Source organism: Chenopodium album, chromosome 8 (assembly GCF_948465745.1).
Source record: "Chenopodium album chromosome 8, dcCheAlbu1.1, whole genome shotgun sequence".
NCBI classification, from domain to species: Eukaryota; Viridiplantae; Streptophyta; class Magnoliopsida; order Caryophyllales; family Amaranthaceae; genus Chenopodium; species Chenopodium album.
Window position 1 is genome coordinate 5753024 of NC_137841.1, and position 26036 is coordinate 5779059.

The window sequence follows — 26036 nt, forward strand, 5'->3', positions numbered from 1 at the left end:
TTGTTAGCTACATTTTAAAGGTTTTTAGATCTATATTCATAATAGCTAATCATTTATTTGTGGTTAATTATAGTTTTTTAGATGTCATGTGGATTGGATATGTAGCTAGTATCCCTGATCTCTAAATGAATTTCCCTGTCTGCCAAATTTCACGAAATAAGGAGTGTTAAAATTACATTAAACAACTGAATCAAATCGAGCTCAAGAAATTGGAGAGTGTTTAACTGAGGAAGTGGTAGAGCGGCAATGGCGGTGGTGGGTCGGTGGGTGTATGATGATGAGATACAGAGATAGTGTATTGAAAAGAAATGCCTTTGTGGTGGGAGGTTCATAGTTGGGAAGTTTGGGGATTAAGGCGAGGGTGAAGCAAATTATTAAAATGACATTGTAATCATGGGATATCAATGGCATGTTCAGCACTAGCGTTTAGGTAGCTTTCAGCTTTTTAACTTGGTCAAAACGCTACTTGATAGATTAGGCATATTCGGCAAGGTAATGGTGATAGTAGCTTTTAGTGTTTAGAGTAGCTTTTGCCAAAAGTTATCAAAATGCCCTTAATAGTAACAACTGCATTGCTACAAAATTATTACTGTATTCTACTTAGATTTACAAGGTACAAACAACTCCTAAAAGACTGAAACTCAACGAATCATAGAAAGTTTAACAACATACTCCACTAAACTACAATTGCATTATCTGAACGATAAATTTAGCTACTAAATTGAGAGGAAATAACTTCTTTTTTTTTCCTTTTATTATATGAGAATGAAATGAAGCTAAAAATGTATTAAACATTACGAAACGACTACATCAGTATAGCCTCTTTATGCGTGTCAAGAAATTGAAATCACTTTGCACGACTTGACAAAAAAAAATAACTTCTGAGTGAGATGAACTCGGCTGGTCCAGAAAATTTAAAACCAAGTGCCAATTTGATAAAATCAGACAACTAACTCGTACGATTATTTCAAGGCTAAGTGTTATGTCAGTCTCGAACATTTCAGAGGAGTTCGAGCCATACTCTTGCTATCAGATTTGTTGCTGACCTTTGTAGATAAGATTGCCTGAACTTGCAGCCGTGACTGGACATAGCCTGATCGAAAATGAATAAGGTACAGGTTGGATCAAATACTTATCATGGACACATGGGGTCCAGCTATCGTCTCCTCCTAAACCCATATGCTTGTGGTCAAGATGAACCTGGAATCACATTAAGAAAAAAAAAAGGTCAATCGACTAAAGAAAGGGCAGAATGTGCCTCCACTCCAATCAATGCAGCTTAATCAAGCTTATAGTTCGCAATGCATATTATCTAGGTATAATATTACATTGCATACCAGTGAGACGGAAGTGAAATCAACTCTAGTACTACACAGAAAAGGACATGACTAAAACAGATAACCACAAGATCAAAAAGGGGAAACAATATTTTCCAAGAATTTTGGACATGGAAACTATTTAAATCTTTATAGGAATAAGAAAAACCTACATTTAGCCCTCCAAATAACAAATACTCGCACACACACAAAGCATAGTAATAAGAGATTGGCTGGTAGACAAGGTAAATTATAAGGATTCACAAGTTTACGAGAGACAACAAAAGAAGGAATAAGGTTATCTACTTTTCCCTAAGTTCAACTTCATAAAGACAAATATGAAAAAATACACAGTAGTTCAGCACAATGATATCCGGTGAACATGTTACCCAATAATTTTTATTAACAGATAAAAGGTATAACAGCAAGTACTGAAGAGAACTATAAGTGCAAAGAAAAGAAAGTATGGTGCGGTGTGGTGAAAAAAAGACAAAAGAATTATCACCTCAATGTCCTCTCCTTCAACGAGATTTTCATTATGAGTAGCCCGGTCAAGCTCAGTTGTTGTGTAGTAGCTGGCACTCATTTGCATTGTTGGGGAATTATCATATACGGAAGCATACATTCCAACACCATCTTTATTTTGCATAGTCAACCATCTAACCTCCGCCCTCCCACCACATTCTCCAGGAACTATGTAAGGAACATGCATCTCAGGAACAGTTTTTTCATGAATTGCTACCTGGGCAGCTGCTTTTCTATCAGGGTAACACTCAAAAGGCCCCTTTCCATACCAGTTTACTCTGTCCACTTCTTTGTCTATATGGAATTCAACTCCAACCCGAGGCAAAGGCGGAATATCAGACCGAGGTTTGACACTAGTCTCCATGATTATGTCACCAGAACCATAGATTATGTAAGTTATATTCACTGTAAAAGTGATATCTGATTCTTTTGGTTCAGAATTGCTTTTTGATTTCGGGATTCCAAGAAAGACTGCAGCTATTTCAACAAAATTTGTTTTACTCTGAACCGAACAGCTATTGGTGAGGAAAACTATGTCATCGAGCAGGGCAGCTTTCCACTTGGATAAGTAACTGTCAGCACCGCCCCCTTTGTCATTATCTGTAGGAGCTCTCCAGAAGCAAGGAACTATGCCTCTGTTCATCACAGGAACTCCTTGAACCTGCAATGTAAGAGCATTAATCCTACTTGACCAAAAATTTGAATCTTACATATCCGATTCCTCCCCCCCCCCCCCCAACCCCATTCTCTCTATATTATTATAATATTAAATATATCTTCCTCCATTTAAAAAATAATGCAACACTTTGACTAGCATGTAATGCACGTTTTCTAATGCACAACTTTGACCATAAATATCCTTAATTACCTATCAATAGAAATAATAAAAATAAATTTAAAAAAGCTAGTTTTATATTCAACAATACTGTACCTGATACTATAATTACTAAGATATGTGGTAAAAGTTTGTAAACAGATAGTGCAGAACTAAAATGTTGCACTTACTTTACAACGGAGGAAGTTAAATTGCTAGTATATGAAGAAAAAGGATCAAATGAGAGCACCATCTTTATATAAGAATGATTCTGGACCATTAATCCCATTCCCACCCTTTTCAATTTCTTTTCCTTGATTCCATTGCAACCACCATTGAAGCTCTAAGCTAAGCTTCCTCCCTTCCCTCTCCTCATTGTGCATATACTTCGAATCAAATGTGTCTTTTTTAACGAGAAATTATTTTGAACTAAAGGTACAAATTTTTTGAATCAGATGTGCATAGTTTTTGAAGCAAATGTTTGCAATAGACTTGCATAGTTTCTAATGCATGTTTTTGTAGTGCATATATATGTCAATAAAATGCATATATTTGTAATAAATGTGCTTAAGTACTAAATGTTGAGGTTCTTCTCTAATCATAAGGAAACTGAATATAGATTAACTTGTTAACCACAAAAAAGTTATCAAATGCACAGATCCTCCGAAATTATCTATCGACATTCCTATTATAAAAACATCTTACTCTTCAATTATGCATAGATAGCCTTCTACATAAAACATAGAGCTCATTTAAAAATGTAATGATATGGAATATAAACAGTGAAATAAAGTAAGTTTAGAAAACTAGTACCTTCCAGCTCTCGATCAATCCTGTTCGAGTGTTGAACGTAATCTCACTGACATCATGTTGGAAAATCTTGATCAAGTCTCCGTGATTCTCAGTTCGGAGGACATGATCTTTAGGTTTGATAGCCTGTAAATCCATTTTATTTGCAGTTAGTGATGAAACAAAATTCAACTTTCCTTGGATAAAAACACTCTGAATTGTCAATGAGAGAAAAGGGGCATTTACATGAGGAGCAGACTTTCTCTTGGGAGGCAATGGCACTTGCGTCGATGAAATTACATGACCAGCATCCACCCAGCGAGTGGAGTGAAGACGCTTCACATTTATGGTCAAGAAAATTTCCTCAGAAGTACACGAAGTCCAGGCCGAGTACCATGGACCAGATACCCATTCCATAGAAAGGCTCTTTTGGGGCTCAATCTGTGGCAGAGATAACACTCCAGATTCTAGTTCAGATCCATCCCCAAGAACAACCCAGTGGAAATCCAATCCTTGTGTAGTTTCATAGAAATGGGTGTTTGTTATCTGCAAAAGTAAAATTTTAAAGCATCTTGAAACTAGGATTTAGTAGCCTATTGCCATATACATGAAAAAAAAAATCCTGTATTTAGTGAATATTTTTATACCTTGAGCAGTCCTTCCTTGAGCGAAATCTTGATTGGCTGATAAACGTATTTCACTTCTGGAAGAAACATACAAGCAGATACAAATTATGCAATGAAATATACTTTCGAAATTATCTAAATAAAACGAAAAAATAAACAAAACTTAGACAAGGAAAATTTAGATTTCAGTTCTGACTGCTGCTTCAAGTTACCATGCAGTGCTGGATGAGGAGTTCTATCAGGCCATACAAGTCCATTGAGACAGAAGTTCAGATCATTGGGAGTATCACCAAAATCACCACCGTAAGCCCAGTGCTTCTTACCATCTGCACCTTCCTTCAATAGTCCCTGCATGCAAAATGCCAAAATTTACCTTTCTGAAGTGCATCTCTCCCATCAAGAGCATATATAATTGATGCAAGTGAAAAAAAAACTGACTGCGATTAACAAACCATGAATAATTCAAGACTCTTTGTTGAAGCAAAGACGTTGAGCATCCTTTTTCAATGTAAAGAAATATTTTTTAGAAGAAATAAACCATCTCAAGAACCTAATTACATTTTATTGGCTACTTCTCACTTGTCACAATTTACACTTGATTTTTTATTATACAGAACAGTTTTACATCAAAATAAAAAAGAATTGCAATTAACCATGCAGAGTCATATATGGGAAAACCACAAAATGCATTAAAACAGAATGACTTTACAAACATTCATGTTTTGTGTGCCAGAAGATGTCTTCTAAATAGTGTATTACAAACCTGATCAACCCACTCCCATATGAAACCTCCCTGAAGTCCAAAAGTGTTATCAATAGCTTCCCAATACTCATCTATATTTCCATTGCTGTTTCCCATTGCATGAGAATACCTGCCATTTACATCAAAATTTAGCAAGCACATGCCATGTATCAGTAAAAAGAATGATGACAAAACCAATGCAGCAGCAAGAAGCACATTTCAATTTATCTTCATTTACCATTAGAAAAAATTACTATTTTATATTATACTGCCCCTCCCCCCCCCCCCCCTCTTTCTTATCTTACATGTTTGTAACTATAGGCCAAAAAAAAGGGGTGGTGTGTGTGTGTGTGTGTGTGTGTGAGAGAGAGAGAGAGAGGGGGGGGTCAATAAACTTACTCGCATAATATGAGAGGCCTTGCTTCATTTGGATCATTGGCTATCTTTACAATGTCCCACACACGCATGTACATGGGACACACAATATCTGTAGATGAGGTTCGGGATCCACCTCCCTCATAATGTATCACCCTAGAAGGATCTCTTCCTCTTATCCAACCTGAAAATTGTACAATTAGCAGACAAGAAGATATTAATAGATGCAGTTAAGCACTTCAGCATGGTACAGGATCAGGACATAGAGATTCACTAAAGTACTAAACAAGCACCAACCTATGTCACTGCGAGTTGAATTCAACTACTACCTCCGTTTCATAATTTTTCCAACTTGGGAATATTTTATATCTCACACATAATACATTAATACCCCAAAGTTGCAAAAAATATGAAGCAAAAAATAAGAAACATGCATATTTTTATAGAAGCAAATTATTGGCATGCAGGTAGAAAATTATTAATCGCAGTATATTAATCTTATATTCTCATTATGGGTAAAAAATACATGTTTCCACAGAACAGGGTAATTAAAAAAAAAAATCTTATATTTTTGCACCCTAAATCAAACTCAAAGATGAATTATGTAAATGAATTCGTCTATTATACGCAGAACACTCACATTTTCACATGCACCAATATAGTACACATGTTAAAATAACTCAAATAAATATTATCTAGTCAGCCACTTTCTCAGATCTTTCAAATTTACACAAATTTTTTTATAAAGTTACATGTAATTCTCAAGTTTTGAGATTACTCGGGAAACAACCATATGCCAATTGCAACTAATTGAGAGCAATAGATTGAAAAAAGTGGTGGAAGAGAGCAATCCAAGTACTTCGTTTAATTTAATTATAATAACAATTATTTTTAAAAAATTTAATAAAGTAAATAATCTAAAGATGTTGGGATGTAAGAGCCTAAAAATAAGATAAAGAAGTACAAGGGGTTTGCATAATGGCAAGGAGCCGAGGAAGCCTAATATAGGAAGCAAAAGTACTTGATGGAGGGAAGCTCGTTCAAAGAGCCTGAGCTGATATTCATTATATTCTCTTTGGTTGTAAAGACTAGAGTTCAACATGGTACTTAGCACAAACATTTCACAGATTTTGTTCAACATGGTATTCCAGCATCAAACTCCAACCTCTACTTCACTATAACACCTGGAGTCATGTCATCCTGATTTGTTTTTACCCATTATTAAAAAGAGAAAAAGTGTATACTCTAATGCATGGCCCTTCAGCACTATACATATACAACAAACAATGTAACAAATCCTATGAGAATGATGCTAAGTATGAGAATGCATTGTTATCATTTTCATACCAGCCATAGCAGAATGATTTGGTCCATATCCAGCCTCATTGCCCAAGGACCAAGAAATGATGCAAGCATGGTTTTTGTCCCTTTCAACCATGCCTATAACACGATCAAGCATGGCAGCAGCCCAGGCAGGTTCCATTGTAGGGTGTTTAAAAGGACCAGAGTGATCAAAACCATGTGTCTCAATGTTTGCTTCATCTATCATGTACATGCCAAATAGATCACACAACTCATACCATCGAGAATGGTTGGGGTAGTGGCTGTTCCTTACGGCATTAATATTATACTGCTTCATCAATACCAAGTCCTAGATATAACAAAAAAAAGGAGGGGTAACTCAGTTTATTTGAATTCGTTTCTTAAACTAAGATTGTGCCGCAGAAGAAAAAACAGCCGTTGGCATCACCTTAACCATGCAATGCTCCAGATTTGTCTTTCCAAGACGTGGGTGGAACTCATGCCTGTTTACTCCTCTAATCACAACAGGCTGTCCATTAACCAGTAGCTGTTTGTAAGCAGTTGTTATTTGCCTGATACCTACTTGGCATGATTCACAGTCAACCACATTTCCATCTGCATCTTTCAAGATGACAACTAGTGTGTACAAATTTGGCTGCAATTTATGCAAAAAACAAACAAATACGTACAAGGTCATAAAGCTAAAAATGTTAATTAAAAAAAAATTATCAAATAGGTGAAATTATAATTTTAAAAAATACAAGGGATTCTTACGCGCGCGGTATGGCTAGCCCTTGAGGAGAATTGTTATTGATGACCTTTATGTTTGTATTCATATTTGCATGATATTTTATTATATATATTTTCATGGTAATTTTTAAGTACTTATTAAGACGAATTGAATAAATCAAATAAGTCATCATACAATTGTATAATTCATAATTTTTGTACTCCATATATATTATAATTAATTAAGAATGCTTTGTATTAAATAGTGTTTATATTCTAAATAGAAAAAACAGAAAAAAAATGGAGAGACTACAAGATGCATGCTTTAAATATTGAATTATTAACACAAATAATTAATTAATTTTGGTGATTCAAGAGACACTAATTTTAAGGCTTTTGAATTCGGTGGGGGCAAATATGTAAAAGAGCATTTTTAGGGATATAAATGTCCATGCACTATTCATAAGAGTTTTCTTAAACTTTTTATAAGGTTGTAAGAGATTGCTACAGTTTCCACACAGCAACAAAGAAACAGAGGAGTCACTTGCAAATGCTGGAAGGCAGGAAGGAGAGCGATGTAAAGAACATCAAAGTAAATAAATAATGTCAACTAAAAGGGGGATAAAGATGGCCCCTCGGAACTTGAAGGTAGAAGATATAATATGTATTAATTTAGCCAGACTTTGGAAAATCTATTCTATTGCAAAACTCAATATAAAAACCTCAAACCTTAAGAAACCAGGAGGGAAGTTGCAGCAATTCTGCATATATAAATCAGCATTGACAGGCAGCAGCAGAACAATATAGATCTTTTGAATGGGGTAACAAAATCAAACCACCAGGTTTTCTCTTTCATTTTTTATTCCTTTAGAAAGTTTGTGAAGTTTCAAAATTATACAGCTCATAAAATATTATCAATATACTTAATCTAAATACAATAACCCGTACCTGCTCAGCAGACCAAAGCCTAGGCCTATCTATCTTTCCTTTAAAATGATAGCCGTTGAACCTGAAACTTGCAGGTGGTACAAGTTCCATTTGTGTCGCTACAGATGCAAGGAGATCAGCTGATCCATCATTTCCATGCCACATTTCATTATCGTAAACCTCTGCTTCTAGAGTAAAATCAGAAAGGAGGCAGTCTTTAGAAATTCCTTGTGGAATGTCAACTTTAACCTCTACCTACAAAAAAGGACAGGGATATTTATGACATGCTCAAGGATCTATATACAGATATACTGATGTTAGCCAGAACTAATTCACAATTGCAAATAATTTGATGGATACGTTGCTCAATGCTCATCTTCCACGATATCGTTACTAAGCACAGACATCATAGCATAAAAATGTAATCCCTCGTATTTTTAAAATATTTTATAAATGAAATTTTATTTTATTTATAATATTTATTTGTTATTTTCCGGAATTTAATTTCAAAAGTTTCAAATTATTAATCTGGGTCGAAAATTATTTGAACAAATTATTTTATGCACCTTTATTCTACAATTTATTTCCAATCACACAAGCCTAACCCATTTGTTTACTTAATCGACCCATTATTTTTATGATGCCCAATCTTCCTATTTACCCTACAATTCTCTCCTATAAATACCCCATGAATCCCCAAAATTTTCCCACACAAAAAGGTTAGACTTATTTTCTTTCTCCTTAGTTTTATTAATTTGTGTAATTATAATTATTGATTTATGGGTTTTGATTTTATTGTTTGAAATTAATTTAATTAGTATCAAATTGTATTTTGATGATTAAACTTTATAATTTCAGATTTTATAAGTGTCATAATTTTCAGATTTTATAACTTTTATAACCTAGGGTTTTTAATTATTGAAAATCATGATTTTAGGGTTTTTATGAACAATTGATTTAGGGCTTTTATAGGAATGATGTTTTGAAATTTTGGTGATTATAACTAATGATTAGTTTAACTTAATTTCAGATTATTTTAAAACTTAAATTCGGGTTTTAATTTTTAGATTTCCGTTCGTTAATATTAATTCCGTTTTAATCCCGATCAGGTTCTGAACTCATCCGATTTTGATGAAAAAGTAGTGTTTTTCATGTGGAAACAACGTTTTAAGACAAATTCACTACCTTTGGTAGTGAGGACCACCCTCTCGTGGCCAAATTCAACCTCTAAATATGATTTTCGGACAGTTTTTGATTTTAACAAAGTTTTTTTATACTTAAAATATTATCCTTGAGTTTGATTGATAAAATTAATTATGTTTAAAGTTAATTAAGCATAAATATATGTTTTTATTAAATTTTTAAGTGCTGGAAATAGTTTCTAAGTACTACTTTTGATGTTTTATGAGGGTTTAATCACCCATTAAAAAGGGAGATTATTAGGGGTTTTTAAATAATTTTCAGATTTTTATTAAACTTTAAACTTGCTGTAATTTCACGTATAAGAGTGTATTTTAAGGTTTTTATGATGAAAATTTAAAGAACTATATATAAGCCTTTAATTTTAGCTAAAGGGAAGGTTTTAAAGTGTTGTTTGATTTGGATTTTGAAGGTTTTAAAGTAAGTTAGTATTGCTGTAAATTTGATTGATTGGGTATTGATTGAGATGTTATTGTTTGGTTTAGGAGAGGAGTTTATCGAAGATGATTTCTAGTTTTAAAGTGGCCAACCGAATTGTTTACACAAGGTACGTACAAGTTACGAAACCTTGCTTGTAGGTGCACGTTTGAGGACGGATCGAGAACTTAGTATCATGTATAGGGTTGACTGGGTTAAATTGTTTGGTTATACATTGTGAATTTCAAATGATGTGCACTATTTTATATTGCAAGTATTATTTGTGCTCTAATTATGCAAGGTGCGCTTAGAGGCAAAGGTATGTGATTGGTGTAAAGATTAATTTATTACTCATTCATGATTATGCAAATAGGATGAGTAAAGGAAGAATTTCAGTCTTATAAGACGAGGTTAAGGTTTTGGGGTGCCTTATGCACTCAAGATGTTTATACACCGAGGTAGTTAAAGGAATAAATAATAAATGTTGCTTGTCACTAATAAATCAAGAATTGATATTGGAAAGTTGTTTTACTTGATTGAATTGATATTGGATTGATCGTATTGTTTGCATATGAGTCATCACCAAGTCTAAACCTGTAAATCACGTAAAGTGCAAGATGGATGAGCAATAAAACTCTGGATTGGTGCACTTCTGGAGTAATGACAATCAGGGGTTGGGGTATACGGTGTATTAGCCGTGTACTTTTATCGAGGCCGTCTGATCTACGAGTCTCCTATTTCAAATATTTTTTTTAAAAACTAGGAGTTAGGTGAGATCTCATACTAACTACGGTCACGGATTCGCGCCCGTGGTCGTTGGATATTTATTGATGTTTTCGAAAGGAGGCATGGGGTTTTTATTTTATTGATGTTCCAAATGGGACATGGGTTGGACAACTTTGTCTATTGCTAAATCCAATGAAATAAATAAATGTGTTAGTTAATATTAACTAGTGAAGTCTTAATAAATTTGATAGTTGAGTCATGTGTCGAGTCTATAAACTAATGATGCGTGATGATTGACTATTAGTAGCGTGTTAGGGATTTCTTTTATGTTTTGCACTAGTAGAAAAAATGCTATTTGTAACGCCTTATTTGTAACCAACAACATTTTATTAGTTACAAATACTATATTTGTAACCAACATTAGCTACGTCAGTTACAAATAAGACAATATTTGTAACGGAGAACATAATGTTGGTTACAAATATACCCTATTTGTAACGAACAACATAATGTTAGTTACAAATACATCTTATTTGTAACGGACAACATAATGTTGGTTACAAATAATAAAGATATTTTCTCATATATTCTCATAACCGCCCCAAGCCCATTGCTCCCCTAACCCTAACTATACAACCGCCCCCTTCTTTCTTTTTCATCTTTATTCTCTTTCCTTCTCATTTCTCTTCTTTCTCTCTCTTCTCGATTTATCCTAGCTCCTTTCTTCTTCCTTTAATTTGTTCCTTGCTCTTATCAAATCTCTTTGTCCTCATCCCTTCATTCTTTATTTCTCCTCTTTCCCTCATCAATCTCTTAGCAGTTCCCTCATCCACGGGCATCCACAAGCATAATCGCCACCCATGAGCCGTCAATGATCGGACTTCACTTTCAAATTTTTGGAATTATTTATGTATATTTTTTTTTATGTAATTGCAATTTTAACCTATTTTTTAGATAATTGTATAACTTTTTATTCCTTTCGAATTTTTGGAATTATTTATGTATATAATTTCTGTTAATTTTCATTTTTTTGTTTAATTTTTTAGATAATTGTGTTTTAATTTGCATAATATGTGTATAATTTTTAGGATTTTTATAAAAATTTGTATGGTAGATCTGTTTTTATGTGTGTTTGGTGGTGGCATTTGGTGTGTATGGGTGGTGCTTGTGGCGGTCGGGGTGGGGGAGAACGGGTACAGGTTAGGCTGGGAAATCAGTACATCGTGATTTTTTTATGGGTGGTGGTGGTGCTTGTCACGGAGTCGGGGTCTGGTGAGTCGTGGTGGTAGTGAAGATAGTTCGCGGTGTAGGATAGTGGGTTGTGGTTGTGCAGTGGGGGTAGGGGGGCAGTGGGGGTGGGTTTGGGTCATGGGAAGGGGAAGAGGCAGGGTCAGGGTCGCACGGGTGTTGTCCATCTTCGATTCAAGTTCAATGTAAAATCTCAACCTAGCATGAGTGGGGGAGAAGCGATATGGGTTAGGATGGTGGGATTCGTGGGTGGATGGGGGTTGTGGGTCGTCGGTGGATGGGGGTTGTGGGTTGTTGGTGGTGGATTCAAGTTCCACGACACAGTTGTTAAATTGGTGCCCTTACTAATGGATTAATAATAATAATAATAATAATAATAATTAAAGTTGCATCGACCTAGCATTTGCTAGGTTTTTTTTTTTAATATCGAAAATGAGCATTTGTAACCAACAATTAACATGTCCGTTACAACTAGGTACCTATTTGTAACTGACATATCAATTGTGGGCTACAAATATTTACCTATTTGTAACTAACAATTGACAGGACAATGTTAGTTACGAATAGGTACCCATTTGTAACGGACAATGTCCGTTACAACTGACAGGACTATTTGTAACCCCACTACTTGTAACGGCCAATGTTGGTTACAAAAAGCCCGTTTTTGTTAGTTACGAATAACGTTTTTTCTACTAGTGTATGTACTCAGCTTTGCTGATTGCGTGCTTTGAGTGTCTTTCTTTGGTCATGGCCTTTGCCTTTCAATGACCCTGTGACGATCCAATTTTTACACTTGTAATATTGGGGAGCAGATTAAACACAGGTTCTTACACATACAGCATTCACATCAGGGTTGTGGGATTTTGAGTGGAGAGTTGGTTATTGGTCGCAGTTTATCTCTTTTGCAAGTTTGAATTTATTTAAACTCTGGTTTTATTTATTTACTACTTTTGTGGGGTTTTGAATAAGGGCATTAATGGTTCCAAGTTGTAAGATTTAATTTGGTTTTGGTTATTGGTTTTGAAACTTATTTATAACTGAATTAGTTTTTCCGCTGCTATTTTCTGATAAAGCCTTAACGTTTAAACACGTGGCGGTAGCACGCCAGTAATTCTCTTGGATTTTGTTCAGGGTATTTACAGGTTTTAAGAGAGAATTATTGGGGTGTTACAAAAAATGAAATATATGCTGATGGGAGGGAAGGATCTATATACAGATATACTGATGTTAGCCAAAACTAATTCACAATTGCAAATAATTTGATGGATACATTGCTCAATGCTCATCTTCCACGATATCATTACTGAGCACAGACATCATAGCATGAAAATGAAAAATATGCTGATGGGAGGCAGAGCATGAAACCAATCACCAAATTGATAGTGTTCGGTAAATCAAGGAGCATGAAAGCAGACAAATAGCATTCAAAAACTTCCACTGACCAGGAAAGTGAGATAAATGGATGATTGGATGGAATCTTCGAGAAAGAAAAGAAGCAAGTTCTAAGTGAGAGAAAGTACTACATGAAATTCTAAAGTGTTGCTAACATTCACCACTGCTTACCTCTATGAAATTGTGGGCACAGACATTATAAGAGGATATATTTCCTTACTTTTACAAGTAATGTTAAAAAGAAGAGGACTCAATTAAAAATCATAAGCCAGCCACAAACAATCACATTAAAACCCTACCACCCTAAACTCTTCACCTGAAAACTGTTTTTAACAGATTTTTACTGAATTTACTGATCATTGAATTTTGTTGATTCTCCTGTGCTTTTCTCTTATACATATTCTGCTTTTTACTAAATAATAACTTATTAAGTTGAAGAGAACACAGCCCACTTTGATTCTAAGGAACTAGAGCAATTTCTGCGGGAAAGAAAATAAAATTAAATTTAAAAAAATCTCCATTTTGTGTTTTAGATGTATCATGGAATCACACATAAAATTTTAGTACTATCACATAAGAAAGACACTGCTACTCTGACAACAGATAGTTCACAGTAATTGCTTTCACCCAAGTTAGGTATCTAAAGTAAATAAATGATGACAGGAAGAAATTAGTACGGATGAAAACTTACCTCTAAATCTGCATGAGAGAAACTTCCATCCAAATTTGAAATGAAGGAATAATCTGCAATAAAAACCTGCACGCCAATAAGTTTCACCAATTACCTTCTACAGAAAATCTAGCAAACCTTCATATATATTGTAGTATGTCCTCGACTCGAGAAGAATATAAGAAAGTAACATAACTACGACATGACTAACGTGTAGAATATTTCCCTCCTAATCGCCACAGTTGAAACAGCTTGTTAATTGTTTAATAGGCTTAAAATATCCGGTCCCAAGATAGAAGAAAAGAAAAGACCATTCAAAAGGCTGACAACATGCATTAAATAATTAAATCATATCAAAAGAGGAAATTCAAACAAAGAATTTAGTAATGTTTTATACGCCAATGAAGGTATACAGAATTTATATTGCTAAACTCCATTTAAAAGATGATAATATGTTAATCAACAGGGTAAACTATGAAGAAGAATTAAAAGGCTGTTTAATAATTGAAAAAGGTTTTAGTCTTGTTTAAAAAGGATACAAGCGTGTGTGTGTGTTTTCGCAGAGGGGGGGGGGGACAAATGAAATTGAAGTAATGGCCCACTCCCGTAATAGAGTGAACCCAAAAGTCCCAATACTTGGTGTGTCAAATCATACTTGTTTTGCGTCAATCACAACAACCAGATAAATTAAGGTAGTTTATTTGGTTGTGTACATCAGATGTTAGTCAAAACAAATGCTTTGTAACTTGATAAAATTAAAAGAAAATAATAGTAAGTAGAATTATTAAAAGGAAACATATACTAAACAAGTCATTTCATATTCTAGGATAACAGTTCAATGTAACATTATACTTCTATAAGATAGAGATATATTCGAGTCAAATCAACTTACATGAGAACCTCTCTAATATTTCAGTATCGAAGAAAATTGGGCAATGATCAAGAAATATCCAACTGAAACCAATATTATCAAACCTAAATACTTCCTCAACCCTTCAATCACACATGCATTCAAACTTGATGGTCAACCCCGCAAATGGATGCATTACACCATGTTTCCATCAACTAATCAAGATCTTTGCACTGGATCATAATTTTTGATATGGAGATGTACAATTGGCATCACATCAATCAAAATTGTCATCATTCAAGTATAGTTCTTATGGTTTTCTACAAATATATTTCTTTTACATCTCCACAGACTCATCCATATCAATTTTTCTTTCTAATTGTGAGCGCAGAGACATGAAATTGCAGTACTCTAAATTTACTTGTAATGCAATCAAATATAAATTCACGAATGAAAATGTGTAGTCATTTTAAATGCAATAGCACCACTCATTACTTTTTTACATCACATATAAAAACAACTTGGCACAATGCTTAAATTAGTTCATCCTGACTACACATGTTAAGAATTAAACACATCCAAGCCTTTTCTTAATGGTGGGGCAGGTCTTGGAAATCAGAACAAAGTTAGATTTTATTAAGCATAACAGAATATCTAGAGCAGCAGTAAACCAACCTGAGGTTTTGCTAGAAGGAGCACATCACGGTGAATCCCAGACAACCACCATTGATCTTGATCTTCGAGGTACGTACCATCACTCCATTTGAAGATTTGAACAGCTAAAATATTTTTCTTTCCTGAACCACACGGATGAATGTATTCGGTAATTTCAAACTCAGCAGGCAACCGACTATCCTGACTGATTAAAACAAAATAGTCATCTATTAATCACATGTAAGAGGAGTTACATTCTTTGACAAGATTGTAGTTTCACCAGAAGATCCAAGGTTAAAATTTTTGAACCAACAGAGATTATAGGGCAAAAATTATAGCCATATATAGGGACAATATCTACCATGATCAGAATACAAAAGACAGAGAAGATCAAGCAGTAAGCAGTAGAGGAATTATGAAACCGCTGTTTCAACAATATTAGCAGATATCATTGGTGAAATGACCAATAGGCTCTTCACAATGATTGACCAGTATATGTCACTCATACCAACCTAATTTTTTTACCCTCATTATAAATTTAAGTTAGGTAAATAGGCATCAAGACAACAATATCTACTTGCCCACATCCCTAGACCATGTGCTTGATATATTCTAAAGCCTTTTTTTACCTTTGTAGACCTCATTAGTGTTTTCGTCTGCGGACGGTAGCTATATGTTCTGAAAGAAGTTCAACATTTTACTTTGATAGTGATATATATCAGTCTGCAGACTTGATCATTCTTCGTTAGAAATCCTAGATAAAGAGACGCCCTAATGCCTTTGATTCCCATACCAAGACACTGCTTGTGGACGTTGGCCTCCAAGAAAGAAGTCATTTAGAGATACAAACTAGTTTTAGGCCCGGGCGATGCCCAGGGTCATTTTTTGTATATAAAAAATTATAATAAATTAAAGTGAAATATATTGGTGGTTTTATAATTTAAAAAAATATTATTGAATTTTTCAAAATTCATTATGAAATATGCAATAACCTAAATTTTATACTTCATATTAGTTTGTTTTATTTGTTACATGAATCTTTATCTACCATTATAAATTTCTTCAAAGTAACCACATGTTGTGGTTTTAAAATTGCTATATATTTTTGTGTTACATATTTTAAATACGTAGCATATAACCTATATGAATTATGGATGAGTAAATGAAAGAATGGAATTATATTGAAATCAATTTGCTATTGAAATTTTTATGAACATAAATTTTTTGTGAGGAAACATTGATGATAGATTTTAATATGACATGAGTCACATAACCCCACATCATTTATCAAGTCATGACGACACGTGGCAAGAATCATGACACGTGGCATGATTACAATTCTTACCATGGGTTTTAATATATATATATAGATAGATATTGGAAGTTCAAATGAAATTTCACACAGGTTTCTATCACCTAATTCTTGTCCTGCCACAGAGCTTGATCTAGACTGAGTAAATTCTAACATATGTCTCACTGTTTTTGTAATGCTTAAAAGATAATACTGTTGGTGCAAATGGAAACTTCTTCATATTGAAAAAAGAACTGAAAGAAATATTCAACAAGCTAATCTGATGAGCTTACCTGTACCCAACAGGGACCCCATTTACCCATACGTGATAGGCAGAATCAGCAGATTCAAAGTACAACAATATTCTTCGACCTATGAAAAATCCATAGAGCATCTCATAAATTGAGCATAAAATCAAAGGATCTGATAACAGATAAAGGGAGGCTAACAATAAAATTCGTAAGAGTAATAAATTGTAACATGAAAAGAATAGAGAAGCCTCTGTAGAAAAATGACCTCAAGCGAAGTCACCAAAATTCTTAGCAGGCTATTTATCCTTTTTTTCTCTTTTTTTTTTTATGATACAAATATAGATAAACTGCAAATGCACCAAGGTTTTTTTTTTTCATTTTGGCAAGGATGACCAAAATGCATTGAAGATAGGTTTTACACTTAGAACAGAGGTATTGTTCCAAAGGTCATTTAAGATCTACAGTTGCTTACTCACTAAAGGTACTTTCACTTTGTTTAGTGTAATTCAATATTTAACAATATTATGGTTAAAAAAGAAACAATGGTGACAAAATCAATCAGCAAGTACAAGGGAAAGTGTAATACGATGAATTTCACTAGACACGTATGCATGTTTACGTAAGACACAGAAATGTAAGATACAGAAAAAGAGGTTTACAATACAAACATGTCATGCAGTAAAAGATATTCTAGATGGAGTTACATAAAACAGTACTGCTACTTCAAGATGCACTACCAGCTAGGTATTCAACATTGTCAACTCAGTCAAACTTGTAAGAAACAGACTGTACCTTTCCATTCATTAGAAATTTCAAAGTATGTCCTGTAGCAACCTGTAGGATTTTCTGCGGGAAGATGGGGAGGATCAACTAGAAATGGATATTCAGTGTTTGTATAGATAGGCTTATCATATCCTTGCATCTGCCAATTTGAAGGAACTGGCCAAACAACAAAAGAAAATCTGGCATTGTTATAAACTTGTCAATCCAGCAAAAAAAAAAGCACAAGAGTAAAACCCAGCCTTATCAACACAGGCATTAATGTATTATTGAGAGGCACCTCAGATATGTATAGTTGCAAAGCTCAAACTAGTTTCTATAACACAAGTACAAGATTAATGCCAGGTAAGATTAATTTCCAGACTTCCAGCATCTCAACATACACAAATATAAGCAAATAAATGAAGCAATAAAAATCTTCTTTACAGAAAGAGAGTTTGACTATAAAGAGTAGCATAACAACAACCCAGTCGCCATGGATCATACTAGTGAAACTCTGATCAGACGTAAAATGTAACAGTGGTCACTTGGTGGGTACCTAAACCCAATGGGATATTCTCTTTGCATCCAATGCTTAAAACAGAAATCCAGTCAAACATTCTATAGTATCCAGTAATCCATCTAATTCAAAGTAATTGGTCACCATATTGTGAAGGTCATATATGCCAAAAACTCAATTTATGAGTCTGTCCAAGTCCAACTATATGAGTCATCCACCATAAAACTTTTGAAATCACATTATACATTGGCCTATATACAAAATCGGGAGGGAGTGGGGGCTGAAAAAAGTTTATGCTAAGCACCTGGTATAGTTCCCCAATCATTGTCATGAAAGTCACTGTGGTAAAAAAAATTTGGGACGCCACTTGGTCCAGAAGCTAAGTGAAATTTCCAGCAACCAGATAAAGACTTCACAAAAGGCAAGCCTTCGACCCAAGAAGAAGCGCATTTCAGAGCAGCAGCTACAGCATTGTCGTCCCATGTGGCCAAGTTTGATGCTGAAATATCCACCTTGCTTCTTTCAAGCCAGTATCTGAGAGATCCTGTCTCAGAAACAGATGTATATATCACATAATAAATACAAGATCAAAAGGTTAAATGCAGCAATGACTGATAAATGAGGATTTATATTAGCTCGAGTTGACTTATTGCTCAACTGATTTTCTTAAACCATATCTCAATTCTGAATTCATAACATCAAGCAAATTTCATCAACATCATAATTTCACAAAGGTTACACCCTCCACTAATGACCAACTCCGTAGATCCTACCAACTAAATTTAAGGTATTCTGACAACCAATACCCCCTGCCATTATCTCCAAAAATTACAACCATTCACCCTCATCACATAACTTGTAATTGTTATCTTTGTTTTAGTGCATTATTTTATAAGAAAAAAAAATTCATTAAACAGAAAATGAAATAATATCTTATCACTGTATTCCCCAATAACATATATGCCATATATATATAGAAAACCATAGCACAAAATTCGGATACAGCTTATACCTTCTATTGTATCATGACAGCGTAGTGGAACATGTGCATCTCTCTTTCTCCACTTGAAAAAAGATTGATCTTGCCATACATCATTCCTCAGTAAAGAAGGTTCTTCATTCTCTGTCGATGCCATAGATTGTTTTGCAGCCTATACAAGGTTTAGAAGATGATATAAAGAAGGTTGCAAGATCAAAAGGGAGCATGAGTTTGAAAACAAGATGTAGAGTTATCAGTTTGAAACAAAGCAAAGAAGAAAAGTAAATGATGTCTTATAAGTGACATTGTGACTTAGCACTAGTGCAAATAACTTGGGCTGATTCAAATTACCTAAGAGACGATCATCAAGAAGCAACATAACTTGAACAATGTCCTATAACAAAGTCTCGTACTTCAAACCACCAATTATAAGTATAAATGCCAAATATATCAACAATTGCATTTAAACTTCATATAAATCCTCATATTACTTCCAATACAACCACATCAAACATTCAAACCTTGAAATTTCATACAGAGTTATTCAGAAACTCTACATTTGATCAGAAATTTACACTCTAAATGACAGTTGACAGACTTGACACACTAACCAGCACACCACAAACCACGACAATTTTCTTAAGGTTATTTCTTATTTTACACCCGAGTGTGTAATAGACATTTTACCCCCTCTAGAGGCTCAAGACGAACACACAAGTATACAGAAATTTCTTAGCCATTCATAATCATAAGTTTTCAAGGCCTTTAAACCAAATAAAATCCGTTGATCATCAACCTGCAGCACATTGTTCATTATTGACTTAATGACTATGTACCCACTAATATATTTACTCATTAGTCGTACTCCTTGAAACCTGATTAAACATGCAACATGATTGATCATTTCAACATGAATGAAAATGCTACTTGAAAATATCTTTAATTGACCTTTGACTATGCAACATCAAATAACTAAAAACCAATTCCCAATTAGAGCATTAATTTTTCTGGGTTTATCTTGGAAAACGCTAAATTTTGCCAATTTCAATCCAATTCCTAAAAAAAATTAAAAAAAAAAATGAAAACCCCACATTAGATTATCAATGTAAATCAAAAAAAAAAATGGAAAATTCAGACACCCATATGAGATTAAAGAAGAAAATCACACCTGAGCAGCAGGAAGATGGGTTGGTGAACTCTGAAAATGGCAATAAAAAGTTGGAATAGCAAAGAAATTGGTGCAATGCAAAATGTTTTTGGGAAATTTTGTTAGATTAATCGGCTTTGAGTTGAGTAAGCAACGAGAAATTAGGGGATATTCCTGGCATTTTGTTGTTCCGTGCATGTGTGCAGATTTTTTAAAAAAAAAAATAAACGATAAATAATAAAATTACTATTTCCAACTGCAAGAAATGAAGAAATACTTTTATGCTTCTACTTGGAATCTAGGATTTTTAGTAGGATTGGCATTAGTAGTGAAAACATGGGATCAGTCAAAGTTATCAATTGTGGGAAATACAACCCAACTCGCATAGTTGTGTGGTCCATGAGGTGTCAATTCGAGTTTGGTGGGATCATGTTAACTGGTTAGAGGTGAACTTATTAGAGCTGAGCTACACTGAATATTTTATAAGAGAAGGAAATTAGGAGCTGAACTAAACTGAATTGAACTTATTAGAGCTGAACTGAACTGAACTTATTAGAGCTGAACTGAACTGAAAATAATCGTATCAGAACAGGCCCTAAGTCAAGTCTATTCTTTAAAATTTAAGTCATACTAAATTATTATGTTCAAACTAGGGGTGTTAAGACTGTTAACAAGTCGAGCAGGCTCATGAACTGTTCAAGACTCGGCTCGCCAAAGTTGTTATAGGCTCGGCTCAATTGAGCTCAACTCGAGTTCGGGTTCGGCTCGAGATCTTCTTTCTACTATTCTTATTTTTACCATGTATATCATGCACATGGGACACCATGGTGTATACAAGAATTATAAGTTAGACAAAAGTGGTGGTGAAGGTGGCTTGAGAGGGAGGAGAGAGAAAATGTGGTAGTGTGGGTGGTGGGACGGGTGGATGAGGTTGTGGGAGAGGAGATAGAATGTGGGTAAGAGTTTTTTTAGGGAATGATTAAGTTAGGTTAGTTAGTAAATAATAACATATGATTTAATGTGTTAATTCTTAATTGGATTGAAGTAAAGGTTTGTTGATAAATTTACTCAAAAAATTTACTATAAAGGCACTTTCTTATTGAGCAAAAGTTGTAACATCCATTTTGAGCAGAAGTTGCACAAAATAAGAAATGGAGGTAGTATATACATGATGAAAACTACTCCATTTGTTAATTTTAAGTACAATAATTTGACCCACACAATATGTATGAGTTTAATTTGAATTTATGTAACAAAATATGCATGTGTAAATGTGTAATAGGTTCGGAAATTAAAAATATACGAAGGAAGTTCAAAAAACTCAATTTAAAAAATAAATTAATTAATTAAAAGTTTACTCAACTCAACCCTCTTAAGTCTTAATTAGTACTTACAATTTACAACATATCGACTTCTGTAATATTCACATACTATGTTTGGCTTACAAACTTTTACCTTTCGATAATATAAATAAGTCGTTGTAAATTAGTCTAAAAATATATTCAAATTTATCAAAAGTTATTATTAATGGTTAAAGATAGACATTTTATAAGCCTGAACTAGTACATCTGTACATGTAGTTAGAATCAGAGGAGGAATACCTTATAAAGGTCAATATATCTTTAGGTAATATTCTCTTCAACTTAATTTCAATTAAAATCAGTCCAGTTGAGTTCATTTCCTAATTTTCTTCTCTCATAAACAGTTCAGTTCGGTTCAATTCAGCTCCGATCAGTTCAGTTCAGTTCGACTCAGTAAATTAGAACAAACCCTTAGTCATTATGATATGAAACAAAAATTGTTCGCTTGACAAATCTGTTAATTTGACGTAATTTATACTCCCTCGGTCTCTTTTTTAATGTTCACTTTCTCTCTATTATGTGAGTAATAAATGATAGAAAGTGGACATTAATAAAGAGACAGGGGGAGTAATAACTTAAAATTTTGATGTGTGATTATAATAGATACAATAATTACAACAATGCCAATCATTTTTTTGAACCAAAAATCTATGGAGAGAGATTATAATTAGATGAGAAATAATATTATTATAACCAATTTAGTTACATCTTTTTTTTCGGATGCAGGTCTAATCATATTTTGTATTCCGTAAATGTTATGAATAGATGAGAAATAAAATTATTATAACCAATTTAGTTATAGCTTTATTTTTGTATGTAGGCCTAATTATATTTTGTAAATGCAACGCAAACTAATGATGAAATACTAATTTGTTACGGTTTAAAGTTTGGTAAGTTTTGTATTAAAAATAATTTTTTTTAAAACAAAATATTATAATAATAAAGTGATTGAACTGTTTATAAATAATATAGTGTAAATAGAGATTCTTGTTCACCGATGCAAAAACAAGACCAGACTGGATGGAACCAGAGCCAGAATCGTCGTATTCTGCAGATTGGAGACTGCACCCTTAATCATCTGGTCCCATTCTAGTCCAAACCTGATTTAGGTTTGGTTCGTGTTTAGACTTGATTTTTTTTATTTTTGTAATTTTTTTTAAGAAAAATGTAGTTTGACACTCATTTATTCTTCCAATTTCAAAATCAGTGACCAACTTGAAACATTTTTTTCCTAAAAATAAAAAATAAATAAATTGAAAAATAGCTATACAATTATGCATTGTATCAGGGCTTTTGTATACCTAATGATTTTATTGGTTAATTGGGCATAAAAGTATGTTTTAATAAAGTTTTTAAGGGAGTTTTAATGAAATAATCATGTTTCCATACAAATTTATTCCGCACTTATTTCAAAAAAAAAATAAATTATGCATTGTATGTTAATTACTGCAAATCTATTCTAATAAAAAAATAAATAAATAAATAAAAAATAAAAAAAAACATGTTAAATACTCCAAATACTTAAGTAGACTTTGGTTAAGATATAAACTAATAATCTGTAAATAATAATAATAATAATAATAATAATAATAATAATAATAATAATAATAATAATAATAATAATAATAATAATAATAATAATAAGAAGAAGAAGAAGAAGAAGAAGAAGAAGAAGAAGAAGAAGAAGAAGATATAAACTAATAATCATATATAAACTTAAAAAAATTGTGATTTGAAAAAAAAAAAAAAAAAAAAAAAAAATTAGACCTAAATTAACATATTGTATAAACTAATAATCATATAAATTAAAATACACTTACACAAATCAGATGCTAATTACATATTAATATATAAATTAATTCAAGTATTCAATCCATTTAATCGAATTTGATTTAAATTTAAATCAAAATTGGTCGTCGATCGGCGCCTCGCTAGTGACCTGGTGCGAGAGATTAAGAGTCAAGGGGGGAGTGCGAGATAAAATGAAAAGTGATGCAAGAAGGGATAATGATGGTCCCCGGTTGGAGTAACATAAAGTGAAAATGAGATGGAGAGATGATAATCAGCTAGGTTCTTCGGTTTTAGGAAGGCTAAAAGCTTAAGACATTTAATTAAAAAATTATATGCAAACCAAGTTTTCAATATAGACCGAAATATTCATTTTTTACCAAAATCGAACTAAAAATCCAAAATCCTTATTTTCAAAGACCGGGACTGAACTTGAAGAGAAGGTTTTGCGTTAGACCGTTCACGTGAGTCCGGTTTATAATGCACACATCCATTCCTCACCCACTGCCACTACCATTACCTAGCAATTTGTCGGAGACCGACGACCACCCTCCCCCTCCCATCCCCAACTCCTTACCCATAGTACCGTCCACCACTCGCCCATCGCACACAACACGCACCAATCGAACAACTCTTAGTCGCTATTCCACCCTTGCTTCAAATGTTAATTATTTATGTTCAAGTTTTGATGTGCACCCTTCTTTAATCTGTTTTACTGCCTTGGTTCATGCTCTGTATTTGATTGTTGATGGAAAATTTTCATTTCAAAAAAAATCATTTTCTCTTAGTCCTTCGTGCAAACTGCGAACGTGGTTGAGATGGTAGCGTGACTGTCATTTGCTCATCACTTGATTTCATAATGCATAATCATCCCTTGGTCATGAAAGTTCTGCTGCTGGTTTTCAGATCACTAAATACAGTAAGGCTTTCTATTGCAGCAGCTGTGTATTTATCGAATATATGTCTAATATCTGATCAATATCGTCTAATATTTGATCAATATTTTCTAATTTCTGACACTTATTATCTAATATTTGACCAATATTATCTAATTTCTGATACTTATTATCTAATACCTGACAATTAATATCTAATTTCTAACACTTGTAATCTAATTTCTGATACTTATTATCTAAAATCTGACCTTTTTTTTTTTTTTTTTTTTTTTTTTTTTTTGTATGATTAGACTCACGTGAGTCTGTCCTACACAATACTTTTCCGAACTTGAATCTACCGATATGGTCAAATTCTGGTAAGGTTTCACACCTCTAAATGTGAATGGTAAGTCATCTTCAATTAAGTGAGATATTTCAGGTTTAAATCTTAATGTATTAACACATAAAATGGTAGTAAGTCCAATAATAAAAAAAAAATGTAGTAAGTTTTGCAGTAGAATTTTATTTCAGATATGGACGGGAAAAATTCGCCACAAGTTTTATCACAAAAATATTTCATTCTTAAATTGTCCTTTTTCTTTCTCGCAAAGTCGCAAGTGATAGCCATGTAGGTAAGTCGTAAGTTCTTGAAAAAATCCATTTCCGATCAAAGCTAAGTTATAGAGAAGAACCTCTCCCAATTCATAGGTAACAACTAGTATGTCTACATTTTTACGTCAATTACTTGGAATGGAATATTGATTTTAAACCCACTTCATCAAAGCTTCTTTACATGTAGCCATGTAGGGTTTAGCAGTAACTACTTAATTTTGATGTAATTGAGTCATTCTTAGTTTCAAATGCTTTTCTGACTAAAACTTTGAGCCTGTTAAAAAGGAAATTACTGGCATAACGTCTTCGTACCAACAAAAAATTCAGTAGGTTTTGTGTATGGCTGGCCACACGGTGTGGCCAACTAACATACAAGTAACTCTTAATCAAGTAACCTCTATTGATGACCTAGTAACTAGTAACCCCTGACCAAGTAACCCCTCCGACCTACCTAGTAACCTCGAACCTAGTAACCCCTCTAACTTACCTAGTAACCCCTAACCTAGCCACCAATTCCACCACTAAAGCAGCACCAAATCACCAATTCCAACCACAACAATCAACCATCTCCCTTCTCACACACTTCCAAAATCTATGAATTTGAATGGGTGCAAAATGACCCCAAAATAAGTTGAAAAAGATTAAAACAAAATAAAAAGTCCTACCATATATATTTCCTTGATTGCTGTCAGGTAGCTAGGAAATTGTGTTGAAAAAAAAGTAGCTAGAAATGACGACATTGATGGAATGACGGTTGACGAGGGAGTACAAGTAGTCCAGTGAATCTCCGCCCCCATTCTTTCACTCTTGACTTTTTCTTCCTCCTCCCAACTCCATTGTTAAACCACAACTCCTCCTGCTCTTTTCCCCTGCGCAACCCAACAACAATTTCGACTTCTAATCCACTGGCAATCAGTGTTTCAGCGACCAATAATAATGATTTCAGCCATTAATTGCAACAATTTGATAAGGAGCATCTTCGATTTTTGCCTAATTGAAAACCCATATTTGTGGTGTAGAAGAAAAGAGGAGAGAGAAAATCCAATTGCTATCTCGAGAAGAAGGAAAGTGGTGTACTGGTAAGTTTAATTAAATTTGTGGCTGGTGTGGCCAGCCACATATGAAAGTTTGTGCAAAAAATTTAGCTTCTT

General features: G+C 33.6%; 1 protein-coding gene across 1 annotated transcript; it reads right to left on the bottom strand.

The window, feature by feature from the left end:
• Window positions 1–721: 721 nt before the first annotated feature.
• Window positions 722–20552, bottom strand: LOC145641664 (uncharacterized). Its single transcript, XM_081692565.1, has 18 exons — window positions 20271–20552; window positions 19136–19274; window positions 18428–18667; window positions 17637–17783; window positions 16887–16965; window positions 15324–15507; window positions 13820–13885; window positions 8167–8400; window positions 6938–7144; window positions 6535–6838; window positions 5212–5371; window positions 4834–4942; window positions 4283–4418; window positions 4092–4147; window positions 3691–3990; window positions 3469–3591; window positions 1822–2502; window positions 722–1200 (listed from the first exon to the last, which is right to left on the bottom strand). Exons 1-18 carry the CDS (start codon window positions 20445–20447, stop codon window positions 1030–1032), a joined length of 3513 nt encoding a protein of 1170 aa, XP_081548691.1. The 5' UTR covers window positions 20448–20552; the 3' UTR covers window positions 722–1029.
• Window positions 20553–26036: the final 5484 nt, after the last annotated feature.

Coding starts and splice junctions, on each gene's coding strand:
- LOC145641664 (XM_081692565.1), bottom strand. CDS start 20,447: ATGCACGGAACAACAAAATGCCAGGAATATCCCCTAATTTCTCGTTGC. Junction 4,148..4,282: donor TCCTCATCCAGCACTGCATG/GTAACTTGAAGC, acceptor TGTTTCTTCCAG/AAGTGAAATACGTTTATCAG. Junction 3,592..3,690: donor AGAGAAAGTCTGCTCCTCAT/GTAAATGCCCCT, acceptor ATGGATTTACAG/GCTATCAAACCTAAAGATCA.